At 43.8% G+C, this 27461-nt stretch overlaps 1 protein-coding gene across 5 annotated transcripts in view; it reads left to right on the top strand.

Annotated features, from left to right (window-relative positions):
- ZNF532 (zinc finger protein 532) overlaps positions 1–27461 on the top strand; it is a 213703-nt gene that overhangs the window by 156252 nt on the left and 29990 nt on the right. For all 5 annotated transcript variants that reach the window (XR_011200972.1, XM_069220276.1, XM_069220267.1 and 2 more), the window contains one exon: positions 9181–9450. Coding sequence is in view for 4 of the 5 variants with exons in the window: in XM_069220276.1 (XP_069076377.1) it covers positions 9181–9450 (270 nt within the window). In the remaining variant the exon portion in view is untranslated. The remainder of the gene's footprint in view (positions 1–9180; positions 9451–27461) is intronic.

Below are 27461 nucleotides of genomic sequence, written 5' to 3'. Positions count from 1 at the left end.
CTAACAAATACTTACCTCCCCTGGGAACTGTGAAAATTGCACTGTGTCCACTTTTAAAACAGCTATTTGTGAATAACTTGAAAAGTATACATGCAATTTTGATGATTTGAAGTTCCTAAAGTACTTACCTGCAATACCTTTCGAATGAGATATTACATGTAGAATTTGAACCTGTGGTTCTTAAAATAAACTAAGAAAAGATATTTTTCTATACAAAAACCTATTGGCTGGATTTGTCTCTGAGTGTGTGTACCTCATTTATTGTCTATGTGTATGTACAACAAATGCTTAACACTACTCCTTGGATAAGCCTACTGCTCGACCACACTACCACAAAATAGAGCATTAGTATTATCTCTTTTTGCCACTATCTTACCTCTAAGGGGAATCCTTGGACTCTGTGCATGCTATTCCTTACTTTGAAATAGCACATACAGAGCCAACTTCCTACATTGGTGGATCAGCGGTGGGGTACAAGACTTTGCATTTGCTGGACTACTCAGCCAATACCTGATCACACGACAAATCCCAAAATTGTCATTAGAAATTCATTTTTGCAATTTGAAATTTTTCTAAATTCTTAAAAGTCCTGCTAGGGCCTTGTGTGTTAAGTCCCTGTTTAGCATTGTCTTTTAGAGGTTAAAAGTTTGTTAAAAGTTTGAAATTAGATTCTAGAAACAGTTTTAGATTCTTTAAAAAGTCTTCCAACTCTTAGCAAAATAATGTCTGATACAGAGATGCAGGTGGTGGAACTCGACACCACACCTTACCTCCATCTTAAGATGAGGGAGCTAAGGTCTCTCTGTAATATAAAGAAAATAACCATTGGCTCCAGACCTACCAAAATTCAGCTCCAGGAGCTGTTGGCAGAGTTTGAAAAAGCCAACCCCTCTGATGATGACATCACAGAGGAAGAAATTAGTGACTTGGAGGCCAATGTCCCTCCTCCAGTCCTAAATAGGGAGAACAGGACCCCTCAAGTCCTGTCTCCAACTGTGTTAGTCAGAAATAGTGAGTCCCTCACAGGAGGGTCCCACATTTCTGAAATCACTGAGGATGCTCTCAGTGAAGATGACCTCCTGTTAGCCAGGATGGCCAAAAGATTGGCTTTAGAGAGACAGCTCCTAGCCATAGAAAGGGAAAGACAAGAGATGGGCCTAGGACCCATCAATGGTGGCAGCAATATAAATAGGGTCAGAGATTCTCCTGACATGTTAAAAATCCCCAAAGGGATTGTGACAAAATATGAAGATGGTGATGACATCACCAAGTGGTTCACAGCTTTTGAGAGGGCTTGTGTAACCAGAAAAGTGAACAGATCTCACTGGGGTGCTCTCCTTTGGGAAATGTTCACTGGAAAGTGTAGGGATAGACTCCTCACACTCTCTGGAAAAGATGCAGAATCTTATGACCTCATGAAGGGTACCCTGATTGAGGGCTTTGGATTCTCCACTGAGGAGTACAGGATTAGGTTCAGGGGGGCTCAAAAATCCTCGAGCCAGACCTGGGTTGACTTTGTTGACTACTCAGTGAAAACACTAGATGGTTGGATTCAAGGCAGTGGTGTAAGTAATTATGATGGGCTGTACAATTTATTTGTGAAAGAACACCTGTTAAGTAATTGTTTCAATGATAAACTGCATCAGCATCTGGTAGACCTAGGACCAATTTCTCCCCAAGAATTGGGAAAGAAGGCGGACCATTGGGTCAAGACAAGGGTGTCCAAGACTTCAACAGGGGGCGACCAAAAGAAAGGGGTCACAAAGACTCCCCAGGGGAAGGGTGATGAGACAACCAAAACTAAAAATAGTAAAGAGTCTTCTACAGGCCCCCAAAAACCTGCACAGGAGGGTGGGCCCAGAGCCTCTTCACAAAACAATGGGTACAAGGGTAAAAACTTTGATCCCAAAAAGGCCTGGTGTCATAGCTGTAAACAGCATGGACACCAAACTGGAGACAAGGCCTGTCCCAAGAAAGGTTCCACTCCAAACTCCCATCCAGGTAACACTGGTATGGCTAGTCTCCAAGTGGGATCAACAGTGTGCCCAGAGCAAATCAGGGTCCACACTGAAGCTACTCTAGTTTCTGAGGGTGGGGTAGATTTAGCCACACTAGCTGTCTGGCCGCCTAACATGCAAAAATACAGACAGCAACTCTTAATTAATGGGACTAGAATAGAGGGCCTGAGGGATACAGGTGCCAGTGTCACCATGGTGACAGAGAAACTGGTTTCCCCTGGCCAATACCTGACTGGAAAAACTTACACAGTCACCAACGCTGACAATCAGAGAAAAGTACATCCCATGGCAATGGTTACTTTAGAATGGGGAGGGGTCAATGGCCTGAAACAGGTGGTGGTCTCCTCAAATATCCCAGTGGACTGTCTGCTTGGAAATGACCTGGAGTCCTCAGCATGGGCTGAGGTAGAACTAAAAACCCATGCAGCAATGCTGGGTATCCCTGAACTGGTGTGTGTGAAAACAAGAGCACAATGCAAGGCACAGGGTGAACAAGTAGAGCTGGAGTCTGGAAGAATGGCCCAGCCTACCAAGAGAACAGGAAAGTCAGTTGGGAAACCAACTACAACACAGCAAAAGAAAGGGAACCTCTCTTCTCAGGAAGAAGTTCTGCCCTCTGAGGGAACTGAGCCTTTGGAGCTTGAACCTTATCAGGTTGAGCTCTTAGGCCCAGGGGGACCCTCAAGGGAGGAGCTGTGTAAGGGACAAGACACCTGTCCCTCTCTTGAAGGCCTTAGGCAGCAAGCTGCTGAAGAGTCCAAAGGCAAGAAAAATGGAACGCATAGGGTCTATTGGGAAGATGGACTCCTGTACACTGAGGCCAGAGACCCCAAACCTGGTGCCACTAGGAGAGTGGTAGTGCCTCAGCTGTTCAGGAAGTTCATCCTAACATTGGCCCATGACATTCCCCTTGCTGGACATTTGGGACAAACCAAGACGTGGGAGAGGTTAGTCAACCACTTCTACTGGCCCAATATGTCCAACATGGTTAAGGAGTTTTGCCTCTCCTGCCCCACCTGTCAAGCCAGTGGTAAGACAGGTGGACATCCAAAGGCCCCCCTCATTCCACTTCCAGTGGTGGGGGTTCCCTTTGAAAGAGTGGGTGTGGACATAGTTGGTCCACTAGAACCTCCCACAGCCTCAGGAAATATGTATATCCTGGTAGTAGTGGATCATGCTACCAGGTATCCTGAAGCTATTCCCCTTAGGTCGACTACTGCCCCTGCAGTAGCCAAGGCCCTCATTGGTATCTTTACCAGAGTGGGTTTCCCTAAGGAGGTGGTGTCTGACAGAGGTACCAACTTCATGTCAGCATACCTAAAGCACATGTGGAATGAGTGTGGAGTGACTTATAAATTCACTACACCATACCATCCACAAACTAATGGCTTGGTTGAGAGATTCAACAAGACATTAAAAGGCATGATCATGGGGCTCCCAGAAAAGCTCAAAAGGAGATGGGATGTCCTCTTGCCATGTCTGCTTTTCGCTTACAGAGAGGTGCCACAGAAGGGAGTAGGATTCTCACCCTTTGAACTTCTGTTTGGTCATCCTGTAAGGGGACCACTTGCCCTTGTCAAAGAAGGCTGGGAGAGACCTCTCCATGAGCCTAAACAGGACATAGTGGACTATGTACTTGGCCTTCGCTCTAGAATGGCAGAGTACATGGAAAAGGCAACCAAAAACCTTGAGGCCAGCCAACAGCTCCAGAAGTTTTGGTATGACCAAAAGGCTGCACTGGTTGAGTTCCAACCAGGGCAGAAAGTCTGGGTTCTGGAGCCTGTGGCTCCCAGGGCACTCCAGGACAAATGGAGTGGCCCTTACCCAGTACTAGAGAGGAAGAGTCAGGTCACCTACTTGGTGGACCTGGGCACAAGCAGGAGCCCCAAGAGGGTGATCCATGTAAACCGCCTTAAGCTCTTCCACGACAGGGCTGATGTCAATCTGTTGATGGTAACAGATGAGGATCAGGAGGCAGAGAGTGAGCCTCTCCCTGATCTTCTGTCATCAGACCCAAAAGATGGTACAGTAGATGGAGTGATCTACTCAGACACCCTCTCTGGCCAACAGCAAGCTGATTGTAGGAGAGTCCTACAACAGTTTCCTGAACTCTTCTCCTTAACCCCTGGTCAGACACACCTGTGTACCCATGATGTGTACACAGGAGACAGCATGCCTGTCAAGAACAAAATCTTTAGACAATCTGACCATGTTAAAGAAAGCATCAAGGTGGAAGTCCACAAGATGCTGGAATTGGGAGTAATTGAGCGCTCTGACAGCCCCTGGGCTAGCCCAGTGGTCTTAGTCCCCAAACCTCACACCAAAGATGGAAAGAAAGAGATGAGGTTTTGTGTGGACTACAGAGGGCTCAATTCTGTCACCAAAACAGATGCCCATCCAATTCCAAGAGCTGATGAGCTCATTGATAAATTAGGTGCTGCCAAATTTCTAAGTACCTTTGACTTGACAGCAGGGTACTGGCAAATAAAAATGGCACCTGGAGCAAAAGAAAAGACAGCATTCTCCACACCTGATGGGCATTATCAGTTTACTGTTATGCCCTTTGGTTTAAAGAATGCCCCTGCCACCTTCCAAAGGTTGGTGAATCAAGTCCTTGCTGGCTTGGAGTCCTTTAGCACAGCTTATCTTGATGATATTGCTGTCTTTAGCTCCACCTGGCAGGATCACCTGGTCCACCTGAGGAAGGTTTTGAAGGCTCTGCAATCTGCAGGCCTCTCTATCAAGGCATCCAAATGCCAGATAGGGCAGGGAACTGTGGTTTACTTGGGCCACCTTGTAGGTGGAGGCCAAGTTCAGCCACTCCAACCCAAGATCCAGACTATTCTGGACTGGGTAGCTCCAAAAACCCAGACTCAAGTCAGGGCATTCCTTGGCTTGACTGGGTATTACAGGAGGTTTGTGAAGGGATATGGATCCCTTGTGACAGCCCTCACTGAACTCACCTCCAAGAAAATGCCCAAGAAAGTAAACTGGACTGTGGAATGCCAACAGGCCTTTGACACCCTGAAACAGGCAATGTGCTCAGCACCGGTTCTAAAAGCTCCAGATTATTCTAAGCAGTTCATTGTGCAGACTGATGCCTCTGAACATGGGATAGGGGCAGTTTTGTCCCAAACAAATGATGATGGCCTTGACCAGCCTGTTGCTTTCATTAGCAGGAGGTTACTCCCCAGGGAGCAGCGTTGGAGTGCCATTGAGAGGGAGGCCTTTGCTGTGGTTTGGTCCCTGAAGAAGCTGAGACCATACCTCTTTGGGACTCACTTCCTAGTTCAAACTGACCACAGACCTCTCAAATGGCTGATGCAAATGAAAGGTGAAAATCCTAAACTGTTGAGGTGGTCCATCTCCCTACAGGGAATGGACTTTATAGTGGAACACAGACCTGGGACTGCCCATGCCAATGCAGATGGCCTTTCCAGGTTCTTCCACTTAGAAAATGAAGACTCTCTTGGGAAAGGTTAGTCTCATCCTCTTTCGTTTGGGGGGGGTTGTGTAAGGAAATGCCTCCTTGGCATGGTTGCCCCCTGACTTTTTGCCTTTGCTGATGCTATGTTTACAATTGAAAGTGTGCTGAGGCCTGCTAACCAGGCCCCAACACCAGTGTTCTTTCCCTAACCTGTACTTTTGTATCCACAATTGGCAGACCCTGGCATCCAGATAAGTCCCTTGTAACTGGTACTTCTAGTACCAAGGGCCCTGATGCCAAGGAAGGTCTCTAAGGGCTGCAGCATGTCTTATGCCACCCTGGAGACCTCTCACTCAGCACAGACACCCTGCTTGCCAGCTTGTGTGTGCTAGTGAGGACAAAACGAGTAAGTCGACATGGCACTCCCCTCAGGGTGCCATGCCAGCCTCTCACTGCCTATGCAGTATAGGTAAGACACCCCTCTAGCAGGCCTTACAGCCCTAAGGCAGGGTGCACTATACCATAGGTGAGGGTACCAGTGCCTGAGCATGGTACCCCTACAGTGTCTAAACAAAACCTTAGACATTGTAAGTGCAGGGTAGCCATAAGAGTATATGGTCTGGGAGTTTGTCAAACACGAACTCCACAGCACCATAATGGCTACACTGAAAACTGGGAAGTTTGGTATCAAACTTCTCAGCACAATAAATGCACACTGATGCCAGTGTACATTTTATTGTAAAATACACCCCAGAGGGCACCTTAGAGGTGCCCCCTGAAACTTAACCGACTATCTGTGTAGGCTGACTAGTTTTAGCAGCCTGCCACAAACCGAGACATGTTGCTGGCCCCATGGGGAGAGTGCCTTTGTCACTCTGAGGCCAGTAACAAAGCCTGCACTGGGTGGAGATGCTAACACCTCTCCCAGGCAGGAATTGTCACACCTGGCGGTGAGCCTCAAAGGCTCACCTCCTTTGTGCCAACCCAGCAGGACACTCCAGCTAGTGGAGTTGCCCGCCCCCTCCGGCCAGGCCCCACTTTTGGCGGCAAGGCCGGAGAAAATAATGAGAAAAACAAGGAGGAGTCACTGGCCAGTCAGGACAGCCCCTAAGGTGTCCTGAGCTGAGGTGACTCTGACTTTTAGAAATCCTCCATCTTGCAGATGGAGGATTCCCCCAATAGGGTTAGGATTGTGACCCCCTCCCCTTGGGAGGAGGCACAAAGAGGGTGTACCCACCCTCAGGGCTAGTAGCCATTGGCTACTAACCCCCCAGACCTAAACACGCCCTTAAATTTAGTATTTAAGGGCTACCCTGAACCCTAGAAAATTAGATTCCTGCAACTACAAGAAGAAGGACTGCCTAGCTGAAAACCCCTGCAGAGGAAGACCAGAAGACGACAACTGCCTTGGCTCCAGAAACTCACCGGCCTGTCTCCTGCCTTCCAAAGATCCTGCTCCAGCGACGCCTTCCAAAGGGACCAGCGACCTCGACATCCTCTGAGGACTGCCCCTGCTTCGAAAAGACAAGAAACTCCCGAGGACAGCGGACCTGCTCCAAGAAAAGCTGCAACTTTGTTTCCAGCAACTTTAAAGAACCCTGCAAGCTCCCCGCAAGAAGCGTGAGACTTGCAACACTGCACCCGGCGACCCCGACTCGGCTGGTGGAGATCCGACACCTCAGGAGGGACCCCAGGACTACTCTAAGACTGTGAGTACAAAAACCTGTCCCCCCTGAGCCCCCACAGCGCCGCCTGCAGAGGGAATCCCGAGGCTTCCCCTGACCGCGACTCTTTGAACCTAAAGTCCCGACGCCTGGGAGAGACCCTGCACCCGCAGCCCCCAGGACCTGAAGGACCGGACTTTCACTGGAGAAGTGACCCCCAGGAGTCCCTCTCCCTTGCCCAAGTGGAGGTTTCCCCGAGGAATCCCCCCCTTGCCTGCCTGCAGCGCTGAAGAGATCCCGAGATCTCTCATAGACTAACATTGCGAACCCGACGCTTGTTTCTACACTGCACCCGGCCGCCCCCGCGCCGCTGAGGGTGAGATTTCTGTGTGGGCTTGTGTCCCCCCCGGTGCCCTACAAAACCCCCCTGGTCTGCCCTCCGAAGACGCGGGTACTTACCTGCAAGCAGACCGGAACCGGGGCACCCCCTTCTCTCCATTCTAGCCTATGTGTTTTGGGCACCACTTTGAACTCTGCACCTGACCGGCCCTGAGCTGCTGGTGTGGTGACTTTGGGGTTGCTCTGAACCCCCAACGGTGGGCTACCTTGGACCAAGAACTAAGCCCTGTAAGTGTCTTACTTACCTGGTTAACCTAACAAATACTTACCTCCCCTGGGAACTGTGAAAATTGCACTGTGTCCACTTTTAAAACAGCTATTTGTGAATAACTTGAAAAGTATACATGCAATTTTGATGATTTGAAGTTCCTAAAGTACTTACCTGCAATACCTTTCGAATGAGATATTACATGTAGAATTTGAACCTGTGGTTCTTAAAATAAACTAAGAAAATATATTTTTCTATACAAAAACCTATTGGCTGGATTTGTCTCTGAGTGTGTGTACCTCATTTATTGTCTATGTGTATGTACAACAAATGCTTAACACTACTCCTTGGATAAGCCTACTGCTCGACCACACTACCACAAAATAGAGCATTAGTATTATCTCTTTTTGCCACTATCTTACCTCTAAGGGGAACCCTTGGACTCTGTGCATGCTATTCCTTACTTTGAAATAGCACATACAGAGCCAACTTCCTACAGTAAGTGGTAAAACGTTTAATTTACAGAATAGTGAGGGAAGATATTTAAATGAGACCTTTTCTTTTTTTGATGCCAACTCTCCTTGTGCAGTGTAGACCCTTTATAAAGATAGAATACTTCTTAATATGTTTAAAATAACTGTCCTAGATTTGGCACACAACAGTCTAGGGCTCTTAATATTTAAATTATGTATGCACTCGGAATCACATAGATAAGCTGTCTGCCCTGGATATGAAGCACTATGTATATTGTTATTTCTTTCTTCAGCTTAACAGTCTCCGATTGCTTGCTATTTTAGATGGCCTTCTCCCACTATACTCCTAAAACCTGGCATGAAAAATTGACTTTAGCGTAATTTTTTTCTTTAGTGACCGTATTCTTACCTTTCATCCTCTGCATACCTCCTATTTCTAAGTATAGCCTCCTTTCAGTCTCATGCCTGCCATCCTCAATTCTTCTTATTGTAATTCTGCATATGGCTGATAACTCGTGTCATAGATCATAACCTCTTCTCTTTAAAACACTATCCCTGTAATCTAACATTAGCTAAACTCCAACAAATCTATCTCATCAACCATTCACCTGAAACCACGTAATCCCCACTACACCTACCTGGTGTTAACTTATCACAAAGTAACTGGTGCAAATGCATGCCATTGTTCCTTGAGAGCACATAGTAATCACAAAAACTAGCAATAACCGCTAAATTAACCACTAATCTTTGGTTCCGGAGTAGCTTGCTACTCACTGTAAAGCGCCTTAGTGTCTCGTCAGGGTTAGTAAGCTCTATATAAATACAATTGCAATATAACATTATTCCCTGTTAAGATTTTATGCCTTCATATTATTTAGTGTTTTGTCATATCTAAGAGTGTACTCATTTTATGTCTGCTGGTTCTTTTTTATTTTGTTATAGATTACAGATGTTAATATTGTACATTTTACTGCTACATCCTATTTTGTAGACCATGCATGGAACACTGAAAAGTGTTGAAGGTCCCCCGAATCTAGGCATACACTTGCCTTTGGGTTCTAAACCTTCTCTTCAGAATTCACCAAGTCATAACAAGGAGGAGGCCAAGGCTGTAAACGGGACAGAAAAAACAGAAAATAAACCAGTCCCTGATATTAAAGCTGGCGGGGTTAAAAAAACAGGCTGGACATGCTGGGACTGTGATCAGCTGATCCTACAACGAGATGCCTATATAAATCACATGAAAAAGGAACATGGAAAGGTAAAGTATCCTAAGAAATAGCAACAAATCATTGATAATCAAGGCTAAAAGTAGAAAGTATTGCTCTAAAAAACAGAAATGATTCTTCTATTCTCCTCTTATGTGTGTGTATCTAATGCAGTTTTTGCAGTGTGTTTTCTAGGCACTTGTAATAACCAGAGTGGTGTTCTTTGCTATCAGTTTTCCACGTTTCCACAGACATTTTCAGCTTTGCACTGGGAAGGCGCAAATTAAAAGGCATGAGTTGACTTCTAAAGCAGATGGTGAATTTTAATCAGACTGCAAACATACCATTGAAAAGCCCTCGGTGGTTGACTTTGATGTCAAAACCAGGACTGAAACATTTGATGCAGAAAATTCAACAAAACATTTGACACCAAAAACGTATCACTTTAGGTGAAAAATCTTTAAAGGAAGCAATGTAGCCTTATGGCATTCTTAAGAAATCTAACCATAAAAGACAAATGCAAGATACAGCGGTGGAGAGAATGGGATACTAACCTCTTTATGTTCGGGTTAACATACACATAGTATATACTAGGAAGAACTGAACATGCATTGGCAAAGCCAATAGGTTGTGCCTATGCAAGAGATTTTGGCTTTGCCAGTGTGTTTTAGCCATGTTGTACATCAGCGTGGCGGCTGTTCAGTATGGCTAAAAGGTAGTGGCATAGAGGAGAGTAGCGTGGAGTGTCGTATAGTAGAATGGCAGAGAGTGGAGTAGTATTGTAGAGTGGGGTGGCAGAGAGTGTTTTGTATTGGAGTGCCATAGTGTGGAGTGGCGTAGAGTGGCATACACTGGAGTGGCTTAGAGTAGAGTGAATGGGTGTACGGTGCATTGGTGTAGACTGTTGCAGAGTATAGTGGTGTGGAGTACAGTGGCATTAAATTCAGTGGCGTAAAATGCAGCATCATAGAGTGGAGTGGTGAAGAGTAGAGTAATGCAGAGTGCAGTGGCATAGAGTGAATGATGCAGAGGGCAGTGGTGCCCAGTAGAGTCCAGTGGCATAGAGTGCAGTGGTGTAGAGTGGTGCAGAATAGAGCACAGTGCTGTAGAGTGATGTGGCATAGAGTGGAATTGTGCAGAGTAGAGTGTCAGACTGCAGTGTTGCAGACTGCAGTGTTGCAGACTGCAGTGGTGTAGAGTGGTGTGGAGAGTAATCGAGTCAAGTGGCGTAGAGAGCAATTTCTGTAGAGTACAGTGATGCAGAGTGCAGTGGCGTAGAGGGCAGTGGCATAGAGTGGAGTGGTGCAGAGTGGAGTAGGTTGGCAGTGTGCAGTGGAGTAGAGTAGATTGTTTAAGAGTAGAGTGAATTGACGTGGAGTAAGATGGTGCAGGGTAGAGTGCAGTTGCGTAGAGTGTATTGTCATAGAGTAAAGTGGTATAAAGAGCAGTGGCATAGGGTACATTGGTGCAGAGTAGATTAGAGAGGCGTACAGTGGATTGGCGAAGATTGCAGGGGCATAGAGTTGCTTGTTACAGAGTAGAGTGTATTGGTGATTGACATAGAGTGCAGAGGCAAAGAGTGTGTTACAGAGTGGCGTAGATTGGAGTTATGGGTTGTGCAGAGTAGATTGGTGTGGCCTAAACTAGTGTAGAGTAGAATAGCGAAGAGTGCATTGGCATAGAGAAGTGTGTTACAGAGTAGAGTAGAGTAGAGTCATAGCGTGAAGAGGCAATGGTGCAGAGTAGAGTGCAGCGATGTAGAATGGAGTATTCATGGTATGGTAGCATGCTGCCATTATTGACAACACATTTTCAATTGAAATGACCAAGACATTTACACAGACATACAGCTTTATTAATAAAACTATACAGTGTACAGAACAAAATGTGTGGAAATTGCATCGCCTACTGTAAAGATTTGTTTTGATCATATTAAAGTATTTGTTTCCAACACACTTCAGAAATAACAAAATATGTGCTTTGTTTGTGTTCCTGATTCTGATATATTCTGAAATACTTACTCAGTTCATTTAAATGTTGTTGTGTACTAGAAATGAATCTTCCCAAACCCCAGTATACAACAAGATAGTCACATAAATCCTCTCACTTTGTAGTCCGAAAAAAAACCTAAAAGAATCACCCTCAGAAGACAGTGTCTGACATTTGACCCTTGTCTTTGAATGTACAACAAATGTGACAAGATAAGAACAATATTTACAGACCTGTTTACAGAAAGGGAGCACTCAGAAGAATACTCTAAATAAGGTTTGGTCAAGTGAAGATACAAACTCAAGCTGGACAGCCGAAGACAAATAAAGTCAGCAAATGGAAAGCAAGGAAATGTGAGTTACAAACCACAAAGCCAATGGCAAGCAACACACAGAATGTATTCCTAGGTCAACTTTCTGAATGTCCCTAAGATGTCTTTAGGAAACCAGACAGCTGTGCTGTCTGGTAGACTGCGACCTAAAAAGTAGAGTATACTGAAGAGATGGAGAAGCCTGGGGGTAGAAATGACAGAGACATGGAGAGGAAGAAAAGATATGGGAGGATCTACATGCATTTTTTCCAGAAGATAATTAGAAGCCTTATCTGACTAGGCGTTTTCTGCCTGATGATAGTTCAACTTATAATGGGAAATTAAAGAGGACAGAAGATACTTTTAGTGTTGATAAGGAGGACAATCAGGCAGAACCATGCTCCTTATTAGAAATAGTAATCATATTACAAAAGAAGAGGTTAGTTCTAGCCAATCATACTTTGTATAATTCAGCAGGGCAAGAAGTTTTTTTAAAGCCAGGATAGTGCCAGGGCAGTTAAACAGAGGATGGAAAGTAAATATTGATAATCAAATCATAATCTGTCTGACAGCTCAATTGTTGTAGCTACAACAAGGAAGAGAACTCAACATCCAACACCCACAAGTGGCCCACCCTTATGTCAGGCCAGCAAGAGGAATGATGTTGAAGTTAAACTATTCAAGTGCACAGCTGCCAATGTGGCACCAGCAGTTGGGGGGTGGGAGGATTGAGACAGCAATGCATGTCCCTGATGAACATAGGAAGAGAGACAGATCATGATCAAAGAGGCACAAAATGGTAGCTGATGCTGTTTTCATTATAGATGATAAGAGACTGTAATTTGCCACAAGGGTCAGAAGTAAATGTTGACTTTTTTCCCACCAAACTACATCCATAGATATTTGTTTAGAGGTCCGTTGGAGGATTTTGGTTCCTATGCCGTCATTCAGTGGCTTTTTACACAAACTCACTTTCTCACGCTAGTTATGAGCTCTGTACCATCACCCACTTTACATTCAATATAGAAATGTGTATGAATAATGACCATATCAAAATCCAGGATAAAGCACTGTTATGGATTTGGTTCTTCCTGTCTATTACTTAGTTTCTTAAATTAATTGAATCTGCGTACTTGCTGTGAATCATTCTGTGTCTTTGACAACAGGACATCTTTCTATTATTATCTTGAACATACAATTGTCGAATCTTGCACCGTCTGTGACTGGATACAGTTTAGATAAATTAATCCTTGTGAATTTTTCTATTGTTATCAATTTCAGTGTTTTCGGTTAAAATACAATTGGGCCTGATAATGTCTGACTTGCTTACCTGCATGTAAGTATGCAAGTTAATAAATTAATTCCAAAAGTGGGAGTTTGTTTTTGAAAATTCAAAAAATAAATAATGATAATTATTGCCCCCCCCAAAAAAAAAATACATGGGAGTAAAATTGACTCTTAGTGTAAAACTTCCTCCGGTGGCCTGACAGAATATGTGTTCAAAGATGTGGTTTGCACACTTCCTGTATAAATATACCTTTAATCAAAGAGTTCAAGAATACATCTCTAGCTCAATTTCCTGTCGTCTCTCCGCTCCTCAGCTTCTCTCTCCTGTTCTCTGATGTCACATTCTTCTCTCCGCATTCTAAGTTCCCTGCGTCATCACCTTATATTAGTGCCACACATCTCATCCCCCTTATATCATCATGAACACAAATAATTGAAGAAACTTACATTTAATATTGTCACAGACATTAACTGGTATAATGCCAAACAACCATAATATAACACAGTACATCCAGTCTTAGCAAATCATAATACAAAACACTACTGTCACGGGGTATTCAATCTTATAACTATTTCTCATCAACTTGCATTCTCCCTCTGCAACCGAGTAACTTTACACACATCTCCCAGACTCCAGTTAGATCCATCCTCCACAGTTACCACAGTAAGCTTGACTTCTTTTACCTTGCACAGAATGGAGTATTTGCTGTTAACCTTACAAACAAAGCCTCCCTTTCTTACAACTCCCCACCTCTGTTTTTCCACACAGCACAGCTTCACACCTCTCCTTTTGTGGTAATAATGTTAATTTTTCTCCTGTATTTCCTTGTCTCATTTCTTCACTCTTTCACGATCAACCCTTACATTCACTTTTCCACTTAACCACACAGGGCGGGCCTTCCTGCCACGTTCCCTTCCCTTCGAAGATGCAAACGGTGATACACCTGTCACAGAATGTGGAGCTGTCCTTCGTGTCCAAACCATCATCCTCAACTCTTTTCTCCAGGGAAGACGATTGGCCAAGGAAACTGAATGTTCTCATTTATTTAACAATTTACTCTTTCTGCCAATCCATTGGCCTGTGTTCTAAAAAGGTAACCTCTTATGAATTATTTCCATCCTAGAAAGATAACTGGTCATTTATTTAGTAATAAATTGTACGCCACTGTCAGGTACAATGATTTTTGGTATCCCTTCTTCCATAAAAACTTAATCTGGAAATTCAGTGACACCTGTAGTGTTCACTTGCTCCAAAGTTTTTACGACAAACCATTTAGTGGGATACTCCACCACTACTAAAATGTATTTATCGCTTGATCCCAACTGTGGACCAGGCCCAAGGAAATTGATAGTCAACTGTTGGAAATGGCCCTTTTTGCAGGGTCATCCCCAGTCTTTTAGCCTCCTTCCTCCTATTTTTGCTGACCTGTTTATGTTGGCTTTAGGACTCTGGGCACCAGTGTCCCAGCTAACCAGTGCTAAGGTGCATATGCTCCCTGTGTAAAGTGTATTGTTGATTGGTTTATCCATGATTGGCATATTTGATTTACTGGTAAGTCCCTAGTAAAGTGCACTAGAGGTGCCCAGGGCCTGTAAATCAAATGCTACTAGTGGGCCTGCAGCACTGGTTGTGCTAGCCACATTAGTAGCCCTGTAAACATGGCTCAGACCTGCCACTGCATTGTCTGTGTGTGCAGTTTTAAACTGCCAATTCGACTTGGCAAGTGTACCCACTTGCCAGGCCTAAACCTTCCCTTCTACTACAAGTCAGGCACCCCTAGGGTAGGCCTTAGGTAGCCCTGTGGGCAGGGTGCAGTGTATGTTTAAGGTAGGACATACACTAGTGTGTTTCATATGGCTTAACAGTGAAATACTGCCAAATTCGGTTTTCACTGTGCAAGGCCTATCCCCCTCATAGGTCAACATGGGGGCTGCCTTTAAATATCCTTAAAACTCAGATTCTCTTTGAGAGCAGATAAAAATATGGAGTTTAGGGTCCCTGAGCTCACAATTTAAAAATACATCTTTTAGTGAAGTTGGTTTTTAGATTGTTAGTTTGAAAATGCCACTTTTAGAAAGTAGGCATTTTCTTGCTTAATCCATTCTGTGACTCTGCCTGTTTGTGGATTCTTCGTCTGGGTCAGTTTGACAGTTGGGCTGTTCACACCTCTCCTCTAGACATTGACACAAAGGGGGCTGGGGTGTAGCCTGCATATCTTGAGTAGCCATCTGTGCTGGAGGGGAGGGGAGGGGAGGGGAAGGGAGGAGTGGTCACTCACACCTGAAAGGACTGTGCCTGCCCTCACACAATGCCATCTCCAACCCACTGGTGAGTGTCTGGGGCCTGGCCTGGACAAGGAGGGATCTTGCAAACACTTGAGACTTTGCTTTGAAGTTTGCCAACCTCAAAGGCAGAACTGGGTATAAGAAGACCCAAAACCCCAGACTTTTAGAATCTTTCTGGAATCAGGAGGAACCTCTGCCCAGGAGAAGAGCTGAAGGAGGAGTACTGTCCCTTTGCTGTGTTACTTTGCTGGACTGGCCTTCAGTTGCTGCTTCTGCCTGAAAAGAGTGCAAAGGGTGAACTTTGCTGTGTGTCCTGCTTTAGAAAGTTCTCCAAGGCCTTGGAGTAGGGCTTACCTCCTGTTGGAAGTCTCAGGGACACCAAAGACTTCAGTTTCTTCGACCTGCAGCACTGTGAATTATGTGTTTTGTGCTGGCCTGCATCATGACCTGCGACGCCGCACGGAGTCGCATTGCCCCGCTTCGCACCGCGACCCTGGTCTCACCGACGCCGTCATCGGATGACTTCACCGAGCCGCTGCTCGCACCGTGACCTGTGAGCCCCGCACTCCGGCATCACCTGCTCACACTGCCACCTGGGCATCCCCGACACCGCCGCTCCTGCTGACACCGACGCCGCTGCCTGCACCATGGCCTGTGGACACAGCTCGTGAAGTAGACGAAGCACTGTCCTGCACCGCAGTCCCGGTCCACAGACTCCAGCACCATTGAATCCTGTGTCGTCACCAGACATCCTGCCTGCACGTGGCCTGTGGACACCTCTCATGAGGGTCACAAAGCACCGTCCCGCACCGCTGGCTTGGTCCTACTGACGACAGCGCTTCAGCAACGAAGATGCCGTTGCCTGCACCATGACCTGTGGACCCCGCACATCGCACTGTCCCACTTCACACTGCAGCCCTAGTCTCACCGATGCCGCTGGACGCCGTCATCGAGCCGCAGCCTGCTCTGTGACCTGTGGGCACTGCACGTCGCATCGTCCCGCTTCGCACCACAGCCCTGCCGCCATCCACGCCGGCGCACCTGACTTCATCAGCCCAGAGTTCGATCCACAACGCGTGTGAACTTCAAGGCTCCCGACGACGACTCCCACACCAATTCCGGAACCGACACCGCGACGTCAGCGACGCCGCTCTCCGGAGCTCACTGCGAGGATCACGATGCCCTGCAAATCCAAGGTACTGTTTGCGGGGCTTCCCGACACCGTAGCTGGCCCGTGAGGCTGCAGCCGGCCTGAACTGTTGGTTTTGTTGCACACAATACCGTGATAGCCCCAGGTGGAGCTATTGACTTCAAGGAACTGTATTTTTGAGTAAATCTTGTAGAATTCATATTTTTTGGTTTTTATCGTATTTGGTCTTGTTTTAAATAGATAAATATGGGCTATTTTTCTAAAACTGGTGTGATGTCCTTCTGTAGTGTTTTGACTGTGTTACTGTGTGGTATGTGCAAATGCTTTACACATTGCTTCTGAGATAAGCCTAACTGCTCGTGCCAAGCTACCAAGGGGGTGAGCAGGCGTTATCTGAGCAGGTATCTCCCTTATCCTGACTAGAGTGAGGGTCCCTACTTGGACAGGGTGCAAACCGACTGCCAACTAGAGACCCCATTTCTAACACCAACCTTCTCCACGGTCTTTGAGGAAAAAATATACAGTCCAATGCAGATTGTCTCATTAGCCTGGTTTTACCACTGTTGGCACACGCAATACAATTCCGCACCCTGACCTCAACATCACTGTTCCTGCTAGACCACCAGAATGACTGTCTTACTTTTCTTCTCATCACCCCACATCCCAGATGTCCCTCATGTTCTATGGTAGTAATGTGTCTGCGTGCCCCACTAGGAGGAACAAGTTGATTTTGTCTCATTAACCTTTCTCCTATTATGCAGAACTCATTTCTGACATTAAAATATTCACTCAGTTATTTATCAAAATAACCTTTGTCACCCCTTCATTGTACAACTCTCACTTCCACCATCACTAAATCACTCTCCTTTGCAGCATTCCACTTTTCACTATTTAGTGCCTTCGCTCCCTCTGTTTCATACTCCTCCATTTCAAACACCTCCTCAGTAGCTTTCCTCCTCATTCACTGCCATTCTTGATAGATAGCTTGTAACCACATTTGTACTTCCCCTTAACAAATTCTAGATCATAATTATAAACCAGTACCGATAATAACCACCTTGATATGCGTAGAGTGACATTGCCTTCCAAAGCTCTTTCCCCTTTAAAAATATAGGTTAAGGGTTTGTGGTCAGTTCTAACTCTAAAAGGTAATCCCACACGTAGAACTTAAAGTGATTAATTCTCCAGCAACTGGCCAGAACTTCCCTTTTCTGGATGCAAAATCAATCACATATTCTATACCATCCTTGATTTGTGTCAATACCACCCCAATTCCTATGTTACTAGCATCAGTACTAATATACATCTTGCCTGCAACAACAAAGTGCCCCAAGGTGGGAGCTTGTACAATGCTTTCTTTCACTTCTTCATGTCCCTGCTTACGCTCATCCCCCCAGTCAAATGCAGTACACTTCATCACTTTCCCCAAAGGTTCTCCGCAAAACCATTCACAAATTTTCAGCAATATTATGGTAGGACGAGGAATTACTTCAGTTCCTCTTTGTTAGATGGCCTCCGTGTCTTCTCTATTGCTGTCACAAATCTTTTCCTTAGTTTAATTTCTTTATCAGTTATAACATGCCCTAAATACTTATCTTCCTTCCTTCCTGAGCCGGCATTTCTCCTTTTTTATCATTAGTCCAGTTTCTCCAGTCATTTCATTACTTCTTTGAATAACTGATCATGCTCATTTAGACTCTTCCCCACAAAGAGTACATCAGCTTGGAAGCACAATATTTGATCAATGTCTCGAAAAATATTCTTCATTATTCTTTGAAATACTGCTGAGGCTGAAGCCAACCGTAAGGACATCCTTTTGTAATGGAAGGTCCCCAGTGAGCTAACTAACGATGTCAGGTGTCTCAGCTGTACATGTAGATTGACCTGATGGTATGCAGACAACATGTCCAGAACATTAAACATGACTGCCCTCCCCTACGTTTGTTAACATTTTCGATATATTAGGAAGTGGCTGCATATCCACCCAGATGTTCCTTTTTAGGTCATGCAGGTCTACTCGAAGACAGGCTTCCCCCCTCCACCCCCTTCTTTTTGTGCTATAACAGTTGGAGCCAGCCATTTGGAGGCCTCAATGGGCTCAATTGTCTGTTGTTGCGACAGTGTATACAGTTCTTGATGCAAGAGTTCCCCCATCATGTTGGGAATGTTTCTTACTTAATGGATTACAGGGTTTGCATTTTTCTTTAGTATTATTCTGTGGTAAAAACCTTTTAGTAGGCCAAGTAATCAGAGAATACATTTGGATATTCCCTCATCAAATTACACTGATCCTCATCAGCTACTCCCTCAACTTCCTCCTCCTGTGCCACCATCACTCGTTTTTTTGCATTAGGATTTAACAGTATATCTAAATCCCTGTGATATATGCCATTCCAACAAGTCTGACCCATAATCCGTAATATATATACTCGTCCATAAACAGCCTTCCCTTTGAATTTGATCATCATCCACATCATTCCCGAAATCTGTATTCTTCTTCCTGCATAGTATACAGCTCGTATATCTGTCTTGCTCAACTGCAAAATCCTCAACGTGTGCCCAGTTGCTTTCTTAAGTTTTCTTAGATGTAAGTGTAAATAAACTTTGAGTCCACCAACATCTTTATTAGTCTGCCATCTAGAAACATTTGACTTCATTAGTTTCTCAGTACTCTATAACTTCACTTCCTGCAGCTCTGTTACATTTCCACTCCACATTAATGCTTCTTTCTGAATTTTCAGATTCCTCACACACAGTTAAAAGTATCTCTTGAACACTTTCACAACTGTCATGGACCTCTTGTTCAATCTCTTCAATCGTTGTGCTATCAAGCCTCAGTCAGTCAAAACATACGTTTATTTAGACAGTCTTTAAAAACATTTACACAATAAAACTCGTTATAACGGTTTTGCAGCGTGAATCTTTTAAGGATTCACATGGTGTGCATTATTATCCCATCTAGTTGTGGGGTTCGGTGTTGTCTCCAAAAACGTTTTAGACTCTTCTTTGTTTTTGTGTTTGTGTTTGTTGTTCTTATGCATCAACATGCCTCAGTTTGGTATCCCTTGTGACGTTGTTGCACTTCTTCCGGAAGCTCCCACCTTTTGTCGCCATCGTCAGATTCTCTTTTTCCGCTGTGGGGCCGGACGCACGTCGACAGAAATAAAGAAATATTTGTGGAAAGTCACCGAAGATCGAAGGGAGGACAGCGAATGCGAAGAGTACCCACACAGACGATTGAGAGGGGCAGCAGTCTCTGAAAATGAACGGACAGGGTCATCCCAGGACGGCTTAACGGAGAACACACCCTTCCAGTTCTGCAAAAATTGCCAACACAAGTACTCACAGAAGGGCAATCACCTGGTCTGTAACCTGTGCTTTCTGGTGGATCATCGAAGTGAGGACTGCAACGCCTGCGCCGTCTTTGCACCAGAAACGCTGAGGGTTAGAGATAAGCAGAGACAAGTGTATCATACCATGCAAAGCCAACAAAAAACACACTTGCTGCAAAATTTGGGCATGGAGAGGAGCAAAACGTGGCTGACGAGTTGGAGGTCTTCGAAGTAGAGGCCTAGGGTTGTCAAAGATTTGCAAAAACACAAGGTAAAATAAAGCCTCCTCAAGAAAAATGACCGAGTCGCGTAAAACTGATTCACGAAGGAAGCAACGATCACAGCTGCAACACGAACTAAAGATCCCCTCAGAACCCATGAACAGGAGACCACAGGAGGGAAAACTCCTGAAAAAATGAAGACGTTGAAAGATGGGGAAAGAGGCCTTGATGGCTAAGCATAAAAGGTCATGACCAGAGCAGCGAAGCTCAGCGACCGAACCATCGAAGAAACAATCTGCAATGATGAAGAGGATGTCGGCTGACAACCTAGAGGACAAGCAATGGGCGGCGGAGCTAGGAAAAAAAAAGAGAAGTCTTGAAGCCAAGATGGTGATTCTTTTACAAAAACGCAAAGAATTTGATGACCGATTAAAGGAATTTCGGATCCCCAAGGTACCCTCGACAACAAAGGAGCAAGGAGACTTAGGCGTTGAAGAAATCGAGTCTCCACTAACTCCAGAGCTACTACCTGAGGAAGAGGAAGATCTTTATTATGAAGAGGAAGGTGAAATAGTTTTGGGTCTATATCAAGGCAGTGAGGGCTCTGAATATTTTGAGAGCCAGTGGCAGGACTTAGACAGATTTACCTGAAGAAGTGGTCGAAAGTTACCCTCACAATCCATCACCTCCTGATGACATAGGCATGTACAACCAGGTGATAAAGATAGCAGTAGATAAATATGGAGTACACCTTGAGGGGGAGAAACAACAGGCATGTTTCTTACCCATTCAGTCAAGAAACCAGTATTTACCAATTGTTCCAAGCATCTCAGACCAAGGAATGGAGGCCTTCAAAGAACCAGCCTCATGCAGAGAGGTAACTCCAAGGAATGAGAAGAAACATAAGTCCTCATCCAAAGATCCAAGTTACACAAGGGGTTCAGTACAGGCTGATTCTATTATTGTGGCTACGGCTAGAAAGAGGGCCAACATCCGTCAACATCAGGTCCACCTCCAGACAAGGAGAGTAAACAAATGGAACTTATGAGCAGGAAATTTGAAAGAAGCGCAGCAAATCAATGGCACATCGCAAACTCAAATGCTGTGCTGAAGCTCTATGAATATCAAAACTGGGATGAGATGGCCAAGTTAATGAAACATCTCTCAGAACAATACAGGAAAAGAGCAGCACACTTGGCTGAAGATGGCAAAAACATCGCTAACACAAGCCTAAAGTCTGCATTAGACGCTGCCGACACATCAAGCAGACAGATGACGGCTGTCGCATTACATTGTCACTCATAGCTGCGAATGTCTGTGTTCAAGGCTGAAGTGAAGACAAACATCCTGAATGCCCTGTTCAGTGGTGAACAACTTTGTTGGAAGCAATGTGGGTGACACTCAAAATCAACTAAAATAGGACAATGAGACTGCCAGGTCCATGGGAGCACTCCAGTTTGGAGGGAGCATACGAAGGGGTACAGCACCTTCAAGAAGACCGGCAGGAAGAAGCAACTTCCAAACCAGCACATCATGTCAAGCATTCCAGGGAACCAGTCAGTTGTCACAACTGCAACAAAGTTAGCAGTACAATCAGGGAAAGCAGCCATTTCCCAGCAGGACCCATGGAAGAGGACTTTCTTAGAGAGGAGGAGCTACCCCCTCAAATAAGTGACTTGAAGGTTTTTCAAAAACACCATCAAACAACATCTCTGAGTAAGGAAAACGAAAAACACCCTTTCTTTCACAAAACATCAGTAGGAGTAAGAATAAAGAACTTTCTTACGGAATGGTGAAATATTACATCAGATAAACCTAATAACATTTGGGTATTGCATAGTTGGAAAGGGCACCTACACCATAAAGACCAAAGACAAGAACTCTTTCAAAGGAATAAACAGCCAGGCTAATCAACGAGGTAGAAGAGTTAATAGAGAAGGGCGCAATAGAAGTAGATAGATCTCTATGACCTATTCTAGACCTAAGATTTATAAACAAATTCATAAAAACACAGAAAATCAAAATGACAACTGTACAGGAAGTTATAGCTCAACTACAGATGGGAGATTACATGACACCAATACACTTAAAATGCCTACTTGCACATTCTAGTGAATGCAAAAACTCAAGAAATACTTCAGATTTCTGGTAAACAAAGAGCATTACCAATTAAAGGTTCTAGCCTTTGGAATAAAGTCAGCACCAACGTTTTTCACAAAGTGTCTTGCAGCAATGGTAGCACATTTGCGAATAAGTTTATCCTTACTTATTTGACTGGCTAATAAGAGCGAACTTGCATGCAAAATGCAAAAGAACACATACAGAAGGTGATGAAGACACTATTCACATTGGGATTCTCTATAAATATGGAGAAATCATCTGCAAAACCAGAACAAGAGAAGATGTTTTTGGGAGCAAGGATCAACTCGATCCAAGGGAAAGTCTGCCCCAGCGAGAAGAGAATCTAGACCCTACTGCTGGAAACTCAGTGCTACCAGAAGGGGCAACCTCTGACAGTGAGGACGGTGGGGATATTATTGGGAATGATGGCTTCCTGCATTCCTCTAATCCATTTGTAAGACTTCACATGAGACCATTACAGGAATGGCTCCAAAATCAATGGTCACAGGCAACAGGGAGTTGGGAAGATCTAATGGTTGTCACGCAGAAAGTGGAGAAAACGATAGCGTGGTGGAACAAAGAACATATTACTCAGGAGAATTTTTTTTTACAAACAACTCCTACGTTGACCATCACAACAGATCCCTCACATATGGGGTGGGGGACACACATGGGCAACTTCAGTAGTACAAGGAGTGTGGAAGGAGCATGAAGCAGTTTAACATATCAACATTTTGGAACTAAAAACAGTGTTCTTAACCTTAAGAGCCTTTCAGAAAGAGCTTGGGGAAGGACAATATTGATCCAAATGGACAATACAAACACCATGTTTTATATCAACCAACAAGGGGGAACACAGTCTCTACCCCTATCCAAATTGGCACAAGAAATATGGAGATGGTCACTCCAAAGGAAGATGGACCTATTAGCAGTCTACCTACCGGGGAAGAACAATATTGAAACGGACAGATTGAGCAGACAAGCTTCATTCTCTTAGGAATGGAAACTACCAGACAGTCCTTCAGAGGATCTTTCAGGAATGGCGAACTCCAGAAATAGATCTAATTGCAACACCTTTGAACGCAAAATGCCAAAGTTTCGCCTCCAGATGACCATACAGCCAATATCTGGGGAATGCACTGTTGATGAATTGGTTAGGGAAATTTGCGTACACTTTTCCCCCTTTGCCTCTGATTCACAGGGTGATCATAAAATGCAAGATCAGCTAAATGATTGTATTTCTGATTGCTCCACAGTAGGCAAGACAAACATGTGTCTCGGAGCTGATCAAGTTGACACAAGGGAGAATAATCAAACTACCAAGAAAACAAGACCTGTTGTCAATGGGAAAAGAAAATATTCTACATCCAAAACCAGGTCTTTGAATTTATTTGGTCATTTAAAGCCTTCAGAAAAGACAATGTCTGTCTTTTGAGAAGCAAGGAAACCAACAACTAGGAAGTGCTATAATGCAAAATGGAAGAGATACACACTGTGATGTTGTAAATAAGGTTTAATAAGAAAGAATATAAAAGAAAAGACATGTTGATATATTTAACACACCTTCTTAGCTGCAAACTAAACTATGCTTTTTTAAAGGTACATTTAGCTGCTATAGTGGCTTATACAAGAGGACACTTACTAAAAAGTTTATTCACAGCACCAGTAGTGAAAATATGTTTTAGAAAAGCGAGAAAAAGATTGCTCCACCTATAAAGGTGCCAACTCTGCTTGGAACTTAAATGTGGTCCTCAAGAAGTTAATTAAGAGTTCCTTTGAACCTTTACATAAGGCAAATCTGCAGTCTCACTTTCAAGACAGCATTTTTAGTGGCTATAACTTCATTGCACAGGGTAAGTGAATTACAAGCGGACACCCTTCAAGAACCATATTTTCAAATACTCTAAGACAGAGTTGTGTTAAGAACTGATTTTCAATTCTTAAATAAGGTAATCTCACAATTTCACATAAATCAAACTATACAAATTCCAAGTTTCTTTTAAAACCCAAAGAATCTAGCAGAAAAAGGAGTGCACACACTGGATGCAAGACAAGCAATCATAAAAAGACAAAACCCTTTAGGAAAACAAAATAGCTCTTTGTTTCTTTTGGGAACAGTTTTTGAGGAGGACCAGTAGCCAAAAATTCAGTTGCAAGATGTATAGCACAGACTATTCAATTATATAACAAAATTGCAGGGGAACCATTGCAATCAGCTCCAGGAGCACACTCCACAAGAAAGAAAGGAGCAACTGTGGCCTTCCTGGCAAATAAACTGTTACCAAACATCTGTATGGCTGCAACTTGGTCATCAGTTCACTAGACATTACTGCTTGCAGGTGTACAAAAGAATAAAGAAGCTCAAGTGGGACAAAATACTTTGCAACATCTGTTTAGTAATCAATTTTCATCTTCCATCATATCCATCCTAAGAAGGACAAAACTCTACACAGTCAATGCATGGCATGTGAATCCAGAAAGGATTCACGCTGCAAAACGTAGTTTTTTACCTGTCAGTGTAGTTTTGGATAATATTCTAACTTCAAAAGTGACCCACCCACTCACCAAGGTTTTAGAGACAATTCCGGACCCAACCACCAAGTGGTGGGATAATGCCGAGCATGTGAATCCAGAAAGTCTTCAAGCTGCAAAACTACATTGACAGGTAAGAAACTTTGGGCCAGATGTATCAAAGATCAGTTTTGCATTTCTTAAATAGCAAATTTTAACAAATCGCCATTTAAGAAATGCAAAATGGGATGTATGAAATTTAGGAATCCACAAATTAGGTAATGCAAACCCCAGGGTGCTGGGGGCCTAAGGCCCGCTCTGATGCACCCCAAACAAATATTTGCGGACATGTCAAGCACACACATGCCCTAGGGGATTGTGTGTGCTACATGGCATTTAAAAAAATTCATTTATTATGCATTTTTTTAAATTGCACGTTTACCACCAAATTGGATTTGGTGGTAATTGCATTTCCTAAATGCCCAATTCGCATTTAGGAAATGCTTGATACATGTGCTTTGGGAATCGCTAATAGGAATTCCCTATTTGCGATATCCTATTTAGAGAATCGCAATTTGCGATTTTCTCATTGGGGTCGCAATTTTAAGGAACTGCTATTCCTTAAAATTGCACAGCGAGTGCCTTTCATACATCTCGAAAGGCATTTTTGCATTCGCAAATGGCCGAATTTTGCGATTTGCACCGTTTGCAAATGCTAAAAAGTTTGATACATGTGGCCCTTTGTTTTTTTTATAAAATTGTAAAACCATTTTGAACTAAAATCAATCCAGACTCCTGGTTAATAGTACAAAATTTGTCCCTGACCAATCTTGCAGTAACATACTCAAATGTTTGCTAAAATGTCATTCACAAATAACGGAAATCTCCCCAAAGCACGTTACGTCAAAAAACTTTATATCCACAAGTAATTTAACTGCTTGCTTCCTTTTTCTAATGCCAATTTTGTAAAATGTACCTCAATAAAAACTTCCATTGTGTTAAAAACCACTGACCATCCACTAAAATGTGCATTAAATCCCCTTGTGTATGAGGACCACATTTGCAAATTCTGTCCATATCTTAAAGGGAAACTTGTGCATGTGAGGTTAAAAACCTGATTTATCTATATCATTCAGACCCCCACCCCCCACCAGTCCTCCTTATCTTCCTCTTCCCATCTTAGGCAGACACACTTATTTGGGCCAAGTTGGTTCTGCCCCTCCTAGTAGCCCTTCCTTTGAGGCAAAGTAATTTTCAGGCTATCTTCACTATTTTTTAAATTATTTCTGGAGCTATTCTGAACATCATGCGTGTCCAATCTAACTTGATTAATTGGAGACCACCATGGCATTGTAGAGAGCCCACCCTGGATGACTCGTAAGGTTCCAGCTCCACCTCCAATGAGATTTTAATTCCTTGGGTTTTTATTTCACTTTCGGCATTAAGCAAGACATCTGTAATCAGTACTGAAAGTAATAAAATCTTTGTCACGTCCTTGCCTACTTTATTCACCAAACATCCTACTTGCCTCAGATCATTAGATGTTCCTGTGCCTTTTGCCACTATTACTTTCTGGAGCAGGTTCGATAAATACCCATGAGCTATTTGCATCCTTTCCTTGTAATTCTACATTCCTTTTATGTGCTGTATTTCCCATAGCCTGTTTACCAGCTATCTTATTGTGTCCATCAGTTTTAGACATAGCTTGTGTTGCTGGATTATGGGCATCTCACCCAGATTCCTTTTTCCTGGGGCCCATCACCATTTGGCCCCTTATCATAGTGGCTTCTATCTTTCTTCTTTTGTCATCTTTGCCTACGATATACTTCTCTAACCATTTCCCTCCCACTATCAGAAGACGTCTTCGTACCCTTTAACATTTTGCTTTTACCCTAGGATGCTCTCTGCCTTAGTGCATGTGCATTTGTCTGTATTTATGTCAGATTTACCACATTCCCTCTCATTACCATCTGTCATCCTACTCTGTTTTTACGCTACTTGGCTAATTCCTTGTTTTTTTGTAACCTGGATATTCAATACAAAGCGACCTTTCTTTATTCTCTGATTCTGCCTTAAACACTCTAGAGCAGAGGGAAATAATGTATAGTGGCTTCTGTTAAGATATCAGGAAGCACTTGAAACATAGATGAGAAACTCCTTTATTCAAGTAAACAGGATCAACCCCTGACAGATCACAGAGAGGGCAACAAAGCCGTCCGTGGTCTGCAGGTCCTCTTTCAACAGATACATTCTAAACTGAGACTCCAAAGAGGTTGCTAGGATACAACACATCTCCCTCCTTTTATCCAATACCCAAAACAAATGCTAAAATAACCAGAAAGAAACAAAAGGCGGAGTATAAAATAGATGCACAAGATAAACTATACACACTCAATATAAACAAAAAATACTGTTATTTACACTGTTAGTCGCACCAGCTAAGTGCAATCATATTCTCCCATCCATGACGGTTTGGCTGCAGTTCTACCACCACTCCTCACACAGCGATCCACTTGACCGGTCCTTCCTCTGTTAATCTCCTCACGCTTTACTCCACTCTCCATCTCATTACAACTTGTCACTCTTCGCACATTCTGTTTCTTAACCACACGCTATTACTTTTGACATCCTCTACTAATTTGGGTTTAGACCACTTTGATAAACCCCTTCTATGACCAAACGGTACTAATGATCTAACCCAGTCCCCCTTCACACTGTCATTATGTCTTTCAACATATTTGTCCTCATACTTCTCAACTCTCTCCCCAATCTCACTCCTGTATGTCGTCCTGACCCTAGCTTTGTTCATCCATGCTGTTGTCAATTTAGTGCCTGCCACTCTCCCCTTTAACAAGCT

This window comes from Pleurodeles waltl, chromosome 1_1 (assembly GCF_031143425.1).
Source record: "Pleurodeles waltl isolate 20211129_DDA chromosome 1_1, aPleWal1.hap1.20221129, whole genome shotgun sequence".
NCBI lineage: Eukaryota > Metazoa > Chordata > Amphibia > Caudata > Salamandridae > Pleurodeles > Pleurodeles waltl.
Note: the sequence above shows the minus strand (reverse complement) of the source record. Positions and strands in the feature narration are given on the sequence as shown.